At 53.8% G+C, this 13,808-nt stretch overlaps 1 protein-coding gene and 1 long non-coding RNA gene across 15 annotated transcripts; one reads left to right on the top strand and one right to left on the bottom strand.

Moving 5' to 3' along the window:
* The first annotated feature begins 3,752 nt into the window (after positions 1–3,752).
* LOC117008858 lies at positions 3,753–6,276 on the top strand. Of its 2 annotated transcripts, XR_004420378.1 has the most exons (3): positions 3,753–4,255; positions 4,716–4,879; positions 6,117–6,276. It is a non-coding gene; the product is annotated as an uncharacterized LOC117008858 (long non-coding RNA). The 2 variants fall into 2 exon arrangements; XR_004420377.1 differs by lacking the exon at positions 3,753–4,255 and having other exon boundaries at positions 4,367–4,879.
* On the bottom strand, positions 4,884–10,368 carry LOC117008855 (putative uncharacterized protein DDB_G0277255). Of its 13 annotated transcripts, none has more exons than XR_004420368.1 (6): positions 10,074–10,348; positions 8,666–8,822; positions 7,450–8,437; positions 6,341–6,439; positions 6,172–6,237; positions 4,884–5,222 (listed from the first exon to the last, which is right to left on the bottom strand). XR_004420368.1 is itself a non-coding variant. In XM_033082956.2 (5 exons), the coding sequence occupies exons 1-5, from the start codon at positions 10,098–10,100 to the stop codon at positions 5,889–5,891; spliced, it is 480 nt and encodes a 159-aa protein (XP_032938847.1). In that variant the 5' UTR covers positions 10,101–10,356; the 3' UTR covers positions 5,809–5,888. The 13 variants fall into 13 exon arrangements, 2 of the variants coding, with proteins under 2 accessions (XP_032938847.1, XP_032938848.1); XR_004420366.2 differs by lacking the exon at positions 4,884–5,222 and adding an exon at positions 5,809–6,047 and having other exon boundaries at positions 10,074–10,346; XR_004420364.2 differs by lacking the exon at positions 4,884–5,222 and having other exon boundaries at positions 5,809–6,237; positions 10,074–10,347.
* Positions 10,369–13,808: the final 3,440 nt, after the last annotated feature.

Raw genomic sequence — 13,808 nt, 5'->3', positions numbered from 1 at the left:
CGGTTCGGCGGGGTTCGGATCGGTTCGGCTGGGCTCGGCTCGGCTCGGGTGGGTTCGGCTGGGCTCGGCTCGTACCTGCTGCCCGCAGCCGCTGCCCGCAGCCTCTGCGCCGGGGGGAGCGGCGCGCGGCACTTTTCATTCATGCTTTCACACTCCGGCCCTCGCCGCCGCCGCTCATTGGCCAGAGCCCGCCTGACGTCACCAGGGCCGGCTCCCACCCCTCTGCAGCGCTCCCCGCTTATCAATGGGCTGGGGAGGGGCCGCGCCGCCGCCACCCGTCACCCCCAGCTGTCACCCCCATCCCCGCCATCGCCCCCCAGCACCGGCCGCAGCCCCCGCCTGCCCCATCGCCGACAGCGTCCCCGCTGTTCTGGGCTCTTCCCGCCCGGTGGCACCGCCATCAGCACCATCACCATCACCCTCACCAACACCATCATCATCATCATCTTCATCACCACCCTCATCACCGTGGACTTCACCACGTTCAGCACAACGCCCTTCATTGCCATCGCCATCGCCTTCAGCGCCATCGGTTACCACTCATCATCATCATCATCACCAGCCATGGCCAGCACCAAGTGTTTCCTCCACCGGCCATGACATCCTCTCACCACCACCTCTGTCCCCACCTCTCTGCCCCCCGAGCTCAGTCTCCCTGGCTTCCCTTTCTCGGGGAAGGGGAACCCCACTCAGTGCCAGTGCCAGGGCCCGGCTGCAGTGCACAGAGCCCAGATGGAATCAAATGCTGGTTTACTTCTGTAGTTTTAACCCCACCATTAATTACCCTTTGATTTTCCTGCTATAATACAGATCCCATTAAAAAAAAAACCAAAAAACAAAAAACAAGCAAACAAAAAAAAACCACAACAAAACAAAACAAAAAACCACCATGATTTTTCCTTGAACAAGAACAGAGGTTTGAGGCTGGGATTTTTTCATTTTCTCTTTGCCTTGGAATTATTTTTTTCCTGGTGGAAAGCGGGTTTGGGTCTATGAGTTTGGGTTGGGAAGTTGCTCATGGCTTTTGTCTCTTTCTGGAGCTGGATTCTCCCACTGCCACCACCAGTGCATCAAGTCCACCCTGTCAGGGCCCTCTCTCCCAGTTGCCCCCACTGGGGAATTGGGAACCCATCAGGCCCAGCACTTACAGCCCTACCTGAGAATGGGGAAAGAGGAATGGGGGATGTGGAAACAGCCCCAAAATATCCTGGGCTCGCTTCCTGGGGCTGGGGCTCTGCTCCCCAGGACTGTTCTGCCACCAGCCCCTCCCCGTGGTCTCCTGCCTGGTTCTCCTTGAGTCCCCCCTGCACAAAAGCGTTTGGGGGATGTTTTGTTGCCCTTTTCCCTTCGTCCACTTCCAGATTTAGGTGGGGAGAAAACCGCAGAATTCGGGAAAACTCGGTGGGTGCTCATGGATAAAGGGAGGGGCTGCAGCACCCATTGGAGGCACCCAGGGATCCCCTCACTCGCACCCCTTTCCAAATTACAACCTCCAACTTCTTTTAGGAAAAGAACCCGCCCCGACCCCTCCTGCACGCAGGGTGGGCTCTCCCCGTGATTTCTCCCTCCGTGGTTCCCCATCACCCACCTGGGCCGCGCTCCCCTCGCCAGCGGCTTCTCCTGTGCGGGCAGAGCCGGGCCCGGGGCTCTCCTGGAAGAAAAGGCACAGAGGAGCCGGTTAAAGAAGCGCCCGCGGTGCCCACGCAGCCCCCACGCCGGGGGTGTCCGTGGAGCAGCTCTGGGGGATGTCAGATTTAACCATTCCCCACCCTCACTGTGATGGGATTTTAGGGACAAGCCGCACGTCTGCCCCTCTTTTTATTCTCCTCTTTATTAAATTCATGTCATTTCCTCCCCCCCCGCGCCTAAATTTCCTCTCCAGAAATCATAATTATTTTTTTTAACACGCCAAAAGAAGAAGCACGACGAATTTTGCGATTTATCCCGGAAAAAAAAAGCTGCAAAGACAGGGATTTCGCTTTCAAATTTGGATTCTCCCTGGGATTACCCCGATGACAGTGCATTTTTATTTCTAATTTTATTTAATATCGCGTTAGAACCAGCCCGATCTGGGAGGATTTAGAGAAGGGCACGAACGATTTGTGGAAAATGCTCGGGTGTGTTTTGAGTGTCTTGACAAATAAAAAACTGCTCCGTGCTTTGCTGTCTTCCTGGGGGGGAAAAAAAATCCAAACCGCAAAGGAAGCAGAAGGAGCCGCCGCCGCGATCGCGGGATCTCCCTGAAAACGGCAGATTTAAGGATTTCCAGCCTTAAAACTTCCACGCACACCAAAAACTTAATTTCCGGGGACTAAAAACGGAGCCGAGCTGGGTAGGATCTGACCCGGTGGGTACCATGTACTATTTTTTGGAGAGCAGGGAGTCCACGTACTACCCGAAAAATAGCCCAAAATAAGCTCGGGTTGATTTTTCCCCTCGCACTCTTTGAGCGCAGCTTCTTCTTCCCCGTGCTGAGGAAAGAATCAAGAACAGACTGCAGGGATGAGGCTTTTTAAGAGCAAAAAAACCAACAAAACAAAACAAAAAAAAGGACAATAAGAACTAAAATATAAGTTAAAATAAGAATTAAAAAAAAAAAAAAATTAAAGCTTCCTTGGAAGAAAGGAAAAAAAAAAAAAAACAAAACAAAAAAACATGCGGGATTTTCCATCGGCGGCAGGACTGGAACACCCGGGCCCGCTGCAACCGAGAGGCGAATTTCGGCCGAGGCTTCGTGTCTGGCTTCAATAACTTCTAAAAAACCCCAAACCCATTTAGTTTGGGTGCCCTGCACAGCCTGATGAGAGGGAGCCTGAGCGGGGCCGCTCTCCCTGAGGTATTCACGGGGTTTAGGGGCATTCATGGAGCGGCTCCCACCTTGTTGTGGTGCGGGGAGAAATTTCAGAAATGCCACACGAGGAGAATTTGGGGAGGTGGGGAGGATTTGTGCCCCCTTCTCTCCTTTCTACAGCGGACGGGGGAGGAGGATGTGCGGAACCTTTGCTCTGGGATTATTTCCACGCGCGTTTCGTTCACCGGCATTTGTTTATTCCGTAATGATCCAGCTCTGCGCATCCCACCCCTCCCAAAATCCTGTGCAGGGATGGGGGTACCCGGGCCCTTCGCTGTGTGCGTGTCCCTGCCGCCCATCCCGGAGGATTTGGGGGTGTCTCTGCCCACCCCCCAACGGGAGGCTGCGAGAATCCCCCCGAGCAAAGCTCAAAGCCCCGTGGATTTCTGTGGAAGAGAATCTGGAACGGCCGTGTCCTGCCAGGCCGCTCCCATGCCCTGTCCGAGAGGCAGAGTTGGGGATTGCAGGGGTGGCCTCTGCCCTCAGATCTGGATTCTCGAGCCGGGAGAAGGTGGAAGAAGTGAACTCCTCACCCAAAGTGGGTCTGGGTCACCCACGGACCGAGAGAAAAGCGCGGGGAGGGGTGGGGGGACGCGCTCGGCAGTCCCCAAACTTTCTTAGCTCGGATGCGGGATGCCGCGGGACGGGAGGAAAAAGAAAAGAGAGGGAAGGACCCCGTGCCCCCAGGGCTTTGGGAGAAACTCCGAGCCCGCAGCCGGCCCTGGCTGGACCCGCACCACCAGCCCCAGGCAGGAACCGGACCCGCTCCCGGGGCATCTTCCACCCGGCCCCGCAGCGCTGCTGCCCCCAGCCCATCATAAAGACGCTTTGAGAGTCTCCTCTCCCCCCTCCACCCCCCGTTCCCCCCTTATTTTTTTTTTTTTATTATGGTTTTCTCACCGAGTCCAATAAATCGCGCGGCTCGTCTGGCCTCAGACGTGTTCAGCAACCCAAGCCCCGCCGCTTTTGTTCCGCCAAGTCTCACATTGTTTGTCCGGCCGGCCCCGCCAGGCGCGGGAGGCTGCGGGGGCTCGGCGGGGGCTCTGGGGGTGTCTGGGCGATGCTCGGCCTCCCCTTCTTCCTCCCGGGTCACCTCGACTTCTTCACCCACCTAGGAGCTGGGGGATGTGCCCGGTAACCAGCGGGTCCTGCCTGCTCGCCAGCCCGGAGCGCTGCCCTGCGTGCCAACCTGTTCGCGTGGCTCTGTGTGCCCAACCTGCCCTCACTCACCTGCTGCCTTTTCCTGCCTCCCCTGCCCTGTCCTCACCTGCCCTGCCCTCACCTGCCCGCGGCTCTTGGTGGTGGCCTCGAGCCCGGAGCCGCCGCCGGAGGAGCGGGGGCCGTGCCCGGCGTAAGGATATATAGGAGCGGCCGAGGAGCCTCCACGTAGCCGATACGTAAAGTGTACGTGTGAGAGTTAAAAAAAGTTGGGATGCAAATGCGGGGCCAGCTCCATCCCGCGGGGGGGCTGCCTGGGGGCTTCGGGGGTAGGGGGGAGCTGGGAGCCGCGCTATTTCCAAGCTTCCTTAACCTCTGAATTGCTCGGAATCGATCGGCAAAGCGCAGCAAGCCTGGCAATTAGGAGCTCATTAGCATATATGCAAATATGCCAACCTCGCTCTCTCTCTCCCGCAGCCAGGGAGACGCGGGGAGAGAAAACCGCAGCAGCGTTTGGGGGTGGGAGCTGGGGTGAGGCGTGCGGAGGAACGGGGATAAGGGGGGAAAAAAGGTTATTTGGGGGATTTTAAAGGAAAACGAGGGCACAAAGTACTCGGGGGGCGCAGACACGTGCGGCTGGGGCCCTGCGGCCGGTCCGAATTTGCTCCTTAATCCAAATAAATTTTTTTTCCCTGTGATATAAAAGCCCTGCGAGCAGCACGGCCCGCTCTGAGCGCAGGGGGTTCCTCCGCCCGCCCAGGATCCCCTCCCAAAACAGCCCTCAGGAATAACCCGGTAATTCGGGGACACGCCGAGGGCCGGTGCCGGGGTCGGACCGCTCCTTCCCCGGCCCGACAGAGTGTTTTAAAGGTAATTACCGACTTCTCGCATTTTATTAATAATAAAACCTCCAGCATAAAGCGGAGATTCCCCTGCACACGCGCTCGATCGCGAGTTCCCCTTGTTACCTGCGATTTTATAAGCATCGCAGGGTTTTTCTGCTAAATAAGCACAGATTAGGGGCAAAGTCTCCCTGGCATTTCCTGAATGCTGATTAAAGCTGGGGGGTCACGGCAGGAGTAGCGCAAGGAGCGGGTTTTGGGCTCGGGGCGGCAGCGGAGCGTTTTCGCCGGTGGCATCTCACGGAGTTTCCCCCGGCGCTGGGCTTTCCCCCTCCATTTGGGAATTGACTTTGTTTCCCTCCTTGAAAAAACTGTAAAAATATATTAAAATATAACGCCCGTTTCAAGCTGGGATCCGATTTTCTTCCCCACTCAGGATTATTTTATTTTTCCCTTTAATAAATAACATTTTCTCCCTTTTACCCTCCGTTCAAACCCCCAAATAACGAGAATAAACTCAAAATCGGGAATCAATTCCTTACGCTCAGAGTCTCCCGTGGTTTAGCTGAAGTGATAAAAGCACAGATAGAAATTCCCAAAGTGAAGCAAAGCTCCGAAGGGCTCGGCGGGGGATGGGGGCGGTGGGGGTGGCACAGCCCAGCCCCGGGGCACCGCAGCGTCCCCGCCAGCCCGGCCGGCTCGGAGCCCGAGTTATTCCTGCTCGCAGGAAACAGAAGGAATTGCGGCTGTTTCTTCCCTTCTCTCTTTCCATTTTTTAAATTTTTTTTTTTTTTTTAATTTGGAAAAATTTCTGCACTTTTATTCCCACCTCGGCAGCTGAGTCGCTTTTCACAGCCCGGTCCGGCTCGCTGCTCTCTGCATTCCTCTGCCTCATTCCTCTTTAATTCCCGAGTCACCGGGATTTGTTACTATTTTTAAAAATGAAATCTCTTATCCTTCTATTTTAAAAATTCATTTATTTACTGCGAATGGGCAGAACCGACGAACATCCTGCACGGCCGCGGGCGGACCCTGTGTTACCCCGACCATTTCTGTCCGTCCCGGTTTCTATTATTATTATTATTATTATTATTATTATTATTATTATTATTATTATTATTATTATTATTATTATTACTCGGGATTTCAGCCGACGTTCCTGCAAACCTCCCGTGAGTTTGGAAACGCAGGAAGCACTTTATGGAAAGGAAATTGAAAAAATTTAAAATTCCCTTTCTGTTCCCCCTCTCTTGGCAAATTCGCAGCTACCGACGGCCAACGAGATGAGCCGTTTTCCCTGCAGAAATCCTCACTACAGACCCCAGAGCCTCTGGCATCACTTCCCCATCCGCCAGCGAGGACGGCGGCTTCGCCCACCAGATTATGCTAAAAAAAAAAAAAATAAAAAAAGGAAAAAAAAAATTTTAAAAGCAGATTATTATTTTTTTCCCCTCCTTATCCCAAAGTAGCAATTCAAGAAAGTGGGAACCTTTGCCTTCCGTCGGGACAGATGTTCATTTTTTGGATCTCAAAGCACCTCTTTATTTTCTCTGATACTGAACTTTAAAGAGGAGGGGTTGGAGCAAAGCTGTAAAGAAATTTATCCCATTTTTTTTCGGAATTCTCTCGGCATTGCTGGGTCCTCCAGCGGAAGGCACACAGCCTTTGCCTCCAGCTCAGGAGCTTTGTGCCCGTCTCATCTCCCATTTATTTTCCCAGTGCCAGGCGCTGCCACAGGGCATAAAAAGGGGCGTTAGTGCCGCAAAACGGGTGTTTTAAACTTATTTTCGAAGAGAGTTTCTGCTGGAAGGCAAATCCCGGACTGCGACGGCGGGGGCGGTCAGTCTCAGATGATCCAGGAGGATTTTCACCTCGGAAAGCGGGGATTTTCGGTGGTGGGTGTCCCGGGGGAGGCAGGGTCCCTTCCCCCGCACGGAGCCGCCTGCACCCATTAAAAATTGAAAAAAAAAAAAAAAAACAAACCTCCAGGAAACCCCAAACAAACCCGTAATTCCCCGCAGGTTTGCAACGAGGGAGGGGAGAGGGAGGAAGGTCCCGAACCCCTCGGGGTTTATCCGGGTGAATCCCCGCGGTGCTGCGGGGGCAGCTCTGTCCCCCCATCCCCATCCCACCTGTACCCCTGCACCGTGATGGGGACAGCTCTGTGTCCCCATACCCCCTGCACCACGATGGGGACAGTTCTGTGTCCCCATACCCCCTGCACCACGATGGGGACAGCTCTGTCCCCCCACCCCACCTGTACCCCCTGCACCGTGATGGGGAGAGGCCACCAGAGAGAGGGCGGGTGGAAAATTGAGCAGCAGCACCCCCAAAAGTGATCAGAAACCCCTGGGGTGCCCCGCAGAGCTGCACCCTGGGGTGTGTGAGCACCTCACCCCTGTGCCCCTGGCCGTGCAGGCAGCCTCTGTCCCACCCGTGGCACACAGGGAAGGGGCAGGCAGGGTGGGATTTCCATCCAGCTGCACACACACACCAACCCCATCCACCCCAGCAGCTCCCGGCTCCCTCCACACTGCGGGGAGATGCTGAGGGGTAAAACATCCCCTGCAAAATGCCCTGCCTGCAGCCCTTCCCCACCTGGGGAAAAGCTCCCTGCTCTCAGTGGGCACCGGGGAGCACCTCTGGGATCCTGCAGAGCCCCAGCGTGGAGCAGCCTGCAGCTTCCCTGTGGGGGTTTTCAAAGGAAATTCCCTCCTTTTTCTGCCTGCCAGCTCAGTGTGGGAGATGTATGAGCTCTGTAAGAAATACCACATGTGGGTCAAAGAGGATATTTGGCTTTTCAGGTATTTTCACTGAGATGTCCACAGAGGTGTGACTTCAGACAAGTGGTTCTTTAGACAATGTCCACACGACCAGCCCTGCCTCTGAATGTCTGTGGCTGCTGCCCTGGGACATTCAGATACAGATTTTTGTTTGAGATTCCCCCAGCAGTCCCTGTCACCTCAAAATCTGGGGTACAGCTGCCTGAGCAGATCAGGGCTGGAAGGTTCAGGGGAAGGGGAAAGAATCTGGAGCTGGTTGATTTCTAAATAAATCTCTTTGTCTTGGTGCCAACCTCCACCCCATGGATGGCATTTTTCTACCTTCACTGGGCACTTTTGCTGCTGCCTGGGCCATGTGGTGCCTCTGCTTCAGCGTGCCCCAGACAAAGACAACGCCAACAAAAGCTGCATTTTGAAACAAGTGGGTGCACACTGAAGGACAGCGGCAGAGAAGCTCTGAAACCATCCCCAGAGCTGTGCCAGCCTGTTCAGGCAACTCCTGAAATGCAGCCTCTGTCCTGGGGTCCCAAAGCCTCTGTCCTGAGATCCCACAGCCTCTGTCGAGTGCCCTTTGCTCCATCCTTAAGAACCCCACAGGAAGACAAATCCTCCTTCCAAAAACACCCTCACGTCTGGAACCCTCATGGCTTCCACCTGGCTCTTCCCAGCAAGTGATTCCTGCCTCAGGTGGTTTTAGTAATTCAGGATATTTTAATAGTTCACCCCAAAGGCTGAACTGAAGCTCGATGCTTTCAAAGGCACCCGTGTAACTCGGTAGCTTCAGAGGGGAAGGGGGCTGAAGCCTGAAAATGAACAAATTGATTTATATCAGATCATCTCAGCCTCAGATGTGATGTTATCCTCACCTTCAGCTCACCTCCAAACCAACATGAAAAAACCAAAAACAAACCAGGAAAAACCCGCAAACCCCAAACCTAAACTGAACACCAAAACTCCCTCTTTCTGAACTGGCAGGGAGCTCGGTTTTGTCTTGGTAAAAAAATTGGGTGAAGTGTCCCCCCAGGACCTACCCTGGCTCAGCTGCCTGGAGCCCTCCATCCAGCAGGTGCCTTTTCTTCTGCCTCAAAGGGCTTCGATCTGGACAGCTCTTTTGGAGAATGGCTGTTGTAAGGGATGCCTGGCACGAACACGGCCTGATTACAGCCCAGCTCGTTAAAAAAATGTTCCCTAGGTATTGAAGGGGATAACAAGGATATTTAAACATTCCCAGCGTGCACCTTTAAGCAGCAGAAAATAAGGGAAATTGCTATCGTTTAATTCAGTATTGCTCCTTTTGAACTCCCACTGGCTCTGCCTGCAATTGTTCCCTTTGCCGGAGCTTGGAGCAGAGTCTGGATTACGGCAGCACCGGGGCTGCGGGTCCGGAGGGCTGGGAGGGCTGAGCACAGCAGGACCAGCTTCCCCACATGGCAAAAGGCTGATGAGGCTGGTTTCCATTTGGATTTTGAAAGATTTCCCTCAATAGCCCAGAGCAGGGTCTGGGTTTGAGGCCCACAGCCCCAGTTTGTAATTACTCTCATATTTTGTGTGCGCCAGGGAGAGGGTGGAGCAGCGTTTCTTTTTTGTCTGTATCTCTGAGGAAGCTTTTTCTAAAGCAAGAGCAAAAAAATCCACAGCTGGTGTTGGTGGATGAGACACTCAGCCATGTTCTGGTAGGGGGAAAAAAGACAAAGTCTAATTTTAGATGTTCTGAAATGCTTACAACATGCATCCCTCCAACGGCCTGGCACGGGCGCCAGTGGTTATTTCCACCACAGCAGAAGGAGAGAACCGGGACCAGGATCTGCTGTGCCTTGCACCAGGCTCTCCCCAGGTGACCTGGAGGGATCTCCCCTCTGGGGCCTTTCTGCCCTGGGCAGTGCCAGTCAGAAATATTCACAGAGAGAAGCTGCTGGGCGAAAGAAGAGATACAGCTCCTCCCGTCTGGGGCGATTTTCTCACATTTTGGTTTAGCCACTCCTGACCAGAACCCCTCTGGGACGTCTCCATCCCCCAAAAAGCAGCTTTGGGAGCCCCACTGATGAAAACCCAAGTGGTGCTCTGACAAACCATTGTTTGACAAGCCGCTCATTGTTTCCAAGGTTTTTTTTCCCCTCCAGCCCTGTGTCACCCCCTCCCCACTTCCCGCGGGGTCCCCGTTCCTCTGCCAGCCCCGTGGAGCGCTGAGCCCCAATTCCATCCACCCCTCCCACCCCCTACCTGCCAACCCTGGGCATTTTGGACCCGGATCCACCCAGCCTTCATTTCCCCGTTTAACCCCAGAAGAGCCGAGCTGAAGCAGTAAAGAGGGGAGAATTTGGAGAGCAAAACCCGGCGCGAATGTGCCATAGAGGGAGGACAAAGCGGCTCAAAGGGCTCGGCGGGCTGCAGCCCCCTGCCCGAGCCAAGCCTTAGGGGAGGGTGAGGGTCTCAGCTTACCCGGCCTCTCATAAAAGTCTCCTCCATTCTAGCAAATAACCTTTATGTCCAGGGACTTGCAAAGTTTGCTTTCTCCCTCCAGGGTTAGTCACAGCAGGAGCGACAGAGAAAGCGACCGCTTGTAGGAGGTTCCTCTGCATAATAACCTCAGAGGAGTTTAGGTCTAAAGACTAAAAGGCTCTATTTACTTTCACTGACAAGGAACAATCTAAGCAGATGTCCTTTGATGGGATTAGTTATTAATCCTTGAATCATGGGTAAATGGGAAAATGATCCATTATTTTCTGCAAAATCCTTCACTACTTTAGATTTCAAGGATGGGGTGGAGGATTGTTAGCAGAAAGGTCTCGACCTGTCTGTTTTGGCCATTTTAAAATGTATTTTTACAGTTTGTGCCATGGAGCGTGACTCTGAAATAAAATTTAAAAAGAAAAAAAGAAACCTCAAGAAAAAAGAGTTTGATTCCACTAACAGCTGAGAACAATGCACTGTGTCAGACACATTGCAGTGATGGGCCTGGGCATTCCTTGGATAAATACTGTGAGGATAATAATAATAATAATAATAATAATAATAATAATAATAATAATAACACCACCTCCAAGAGTCCATTCTCCAAACAGCTTCAGTAACTCTGCCTAAATGTTTAGATCCTCCCAACACCTCTGTGTCCCGTTAGTGGCAAACAGCAGCTCGGTGGGCAGGTGTGGTTTGGTGTCTGCTGGGCATCCCATAAATAGCCTGTGTAGGTGTGTGCAATGTGCAGGATGAGGGAGGGATGGGGAAGAGCTGGTGAGATGCTGGTTTGGCTCAGGGGACTCATTTCCCCGGGGTAAATCCGTGCAGACACTTTTTGGTGTGAGGGGAGGTGTAACCAGGCAAACGTCGTCCCACAGGCTGGGCGGGAGAAGCAGCGCTGGGGGAAGGGCTGGGGGAGGCAGCGCTGGAGCTCCCACCCCTGGGGCAGCCCAGCCACGGATTAACCCCCAGGGATGGCACAGAGAAATCAGGAGATGGGGTTTGCTCCTCCCTGGGTAACCCCAGACATGGATCAGCCCCCAGAGATGGCACAGAGAAAGCAGGAGATGGGGTTTGCCCATCCCTGGGTGATCCCAGCCATGGATGGCACAGAGAAACGAGGAACTGGAGTGTCCCCATCTCTGGGTCAGCCCAACCGTGGATCAACCCCCAGGGATGGCACAGAGAAACCAGAGCTGGGGTTTGCCCATCCCTGGGTGACCCCAGCCATGGATCAAACCCCAGGGAGGGCACAGAGAAATCAGGAGCTGGGATTTGCCCATCCCTGGGTTTGCCCATCCCTGGGTCACCCCAGCCATGGATGGCACAGGAAAACCAGGAGCTGGGGTTTGCTCCTCCCTGGGTTTGCCCATCCCTGGGTGACCCCAGACATGGATCAAACCCCAGGGATGGCACAGAGAAACCAGAGCTGGGGTTTTCCCATCCCTGGGTTTGCCCATCCCTGGGTGACCCCAGCCATGGATGGCACAGACAAACCCAGAGCTGGAGTTTTCCCATCCCTCAGCACTGTGGCCACAGCCCAGCGTAGTGGAGTGAATGTGAACAGTCCTGAGGCAGCCACACACCCCGAACTCTGCCTCCAAGTCTCCCATGCAGGGAGAGCAGGAATAGATTCCCAATGAATAATTTACTCGGCTTTCTTTTGATTTGCGTTCTGATTGTGCACAGCAGTGCAGGCTCGGAGGGGGAAACATGTTCTGATTAAAGATTTATACTGGGCCTATAATTTTGTTGTTGTTGCTTAAATCTACTTCAAAGTGTGAGAAGGGTGGGTGTAAAATAAACACTCTGGAGCAGCCAGGAGCTTTTGGACGGTCTCAGGGTGCGAGAGCACACACCAGTGCAAAGCAGGGGATTCCACAGACAGAAACTTTGCACCAGGGAAAGCTGCTCTGCCAGGCATCCTCCTCACACCAAATACAGACAAAAAGGGATTGAAATGACCTCTGTTCCCTCAAACTACTGACTCCAGGTTCCTTCTCCTGAGCTAACATCTCAAAAATTAAAGAATAGACATTTGGGCTTTATTATTTTACTACTTTTTCACTATTCTTTCACTATTCCTTTTCTATTCTTCTACTTTTCTTTGACCACACAGAGAGCAGTTTGTGGCTGCAGGCAATGACTAAACCTGGAGCGAGAAGAAGCTCTAACCAAGGGTCACCCCATACATAGGGAGGAACCAAAATTCTCCTTCACTACTGAAAATTGGAAATACAGGCAAGAAAATCTCAGGTCCTTCCCAGCCTGCCAGCTGAGTGAGTAGGGCAGAGAATTTTCTCTTTCTTTCCTCCCTTTTCCCCTGGCTGCCACATCCCTGGTGAGCAGAGCCCAGCACAGCCAGAGAGCACCTCTGGCACAAAGGGAGTGTGAGACAAACAGAATCATCCCCTATTCCCAAAAGAGCCTTTTGATAAACCCTTGCCATTCCCAGCTCCAGTTGGCCAGGGAAGAGTGAGAGCTTTGTCCAAAGGGCCTGGCTCCCGCAGCTCTCAGCCTGCTGCTTGGAAAAAGCGGATTGCAGATCAGCAAAAATGTTTTGTGGGGTATTTTGGGGCTGGCTGGTAGAATCCATCCAACAGAACACGTTGGTGCAAAGCGCTGCAAGGAGAAGCCCCCTCAGAGTTGGATGCTTTGATCACACTCTTCAAACCATCTTTTCCCATGACTGGGAAATTAATTTGCTGTCAACTCTGTGTTTTCTCCAAACCCAGCCTCAGGAGGGAGGGCAGGGATGGTCCAGGTCCTTGCCTCTCTTGTACAGGTTGGAAACCATCCAGGCTGCTGTCATTGTCCCGGTCAGCAAAGAGTCAGGGGATGGTTTGGGTTGGGAGGGAACAAAAAGCTCACCTTGTCCCACCCCATACCATGGGCAGGGACACCTTGAACCACCCCAGGCTGCTCCAAGACCGAGTGTCCAACTGGTCTGGAACACTTACAGGGATGGGGCAGCCACAGCTGCTCTGGGCAATCTGTGCCAGGGCCTCAGCACCCTCACAGCCAAGAATTCCTTCCCAATGTCCCATCTAACCCTGCCCTCTGGCAGCAGGAAGCCTTTCCCCTTGTCTTGTCCCTTCAGGCCCTTGTCCAAAGTCCAGAGCCCCTTCAGGTCCTGGAAGGGGCTCTGAGATCTCCCTGGAGTGTTCTCTTCTCAAAGATGAACATCCCCAGCTGTCCCAGCCTGCCTCCAGAGCAGAGGGGCTCCAGAGCCCCTGGATCATCTCCGTGGCCTCCTCTGGACTCTCTCCAGCAGCTCCATGTCCTTCCTGTGCTGGGGGCCCAGAGCTGGAGGCAGCTCTGCAGGTGGGCTCTCACCAGAGCCGAGCAGAGGAGCAGAATCCCCCTCTTTAGGTGATCCCTGTGCCGTGGGATGAGCCCCATATATGTGGGACAGCTCTGTTTGTATTGGCTGCCAGTTTGTACTGCCAGGTCATATTGAGCTTCTCACTCCCCACCAGCCCCAAATCCTCTTTTGGACAGGGTTTATCCCACAGAGTGTCAGCCCTGGTGAGCAGATCCCACACCCTGCAGTGGGGTCTCACCAGAGGGGAGCAGAGGGCCGGGCTCTGATGGCCACACTGCTGGGATGTGCCCGGCACAGCGCTGCCTTTCTGGGCTGCCAACACACGGGGTCAGCTCCAATCGAGCACATCTCTGTGGCTTTACTCATTCCCAAGGAACTCACTCCAGACTGAG

The sequence above is a fragment of the Catharus ustulatus genome, chromosome 30, assembly GCF_009819885.2.
Source record: "Catharus ustulatus isolate bCatUst1 chromosome 30, bCatUst1.pri.v2, whole genome shotgun sequence".
Taxonomy (NCBI): domain Eukaryota; kingdom Metazoa; phylum Chordata; class Aves; order Passeriformes; family Turdidae; genus Catharus; species Catharus ustulatus.
Note: the sequence above shows the minus strand (reverse complement) of the source record. Positions and strands in the feature narration are given on the sequence as shown.

What these genes read in the sequence shown, in the direction of transcription:
- LOC117008855 (XM_033082956.2), bottom strand. Translation starts at nt 10,100, where the DNA reads ATGGAGGAGACTTTTATGAGAGGCCGG. An exon ending in AGACTTTTATGAGAGGCCGG is followed by an intron (nt 8,773 to 10,073) that starts GTAAGCTGAGAC and finishes TGTTCGTGCCAG; the next exon opens with GCATCCCTTACAACAGCCAT. An exon ending in GTGATGCCAGAGGCTCTGGG is followed by an intron (nt 6,048 to 6,171) that starts GTCTGTAGTGAG and finishes CTTTCCATAAAG; the next exon opens with TGCTTCCTGCGTTTCCAAAC.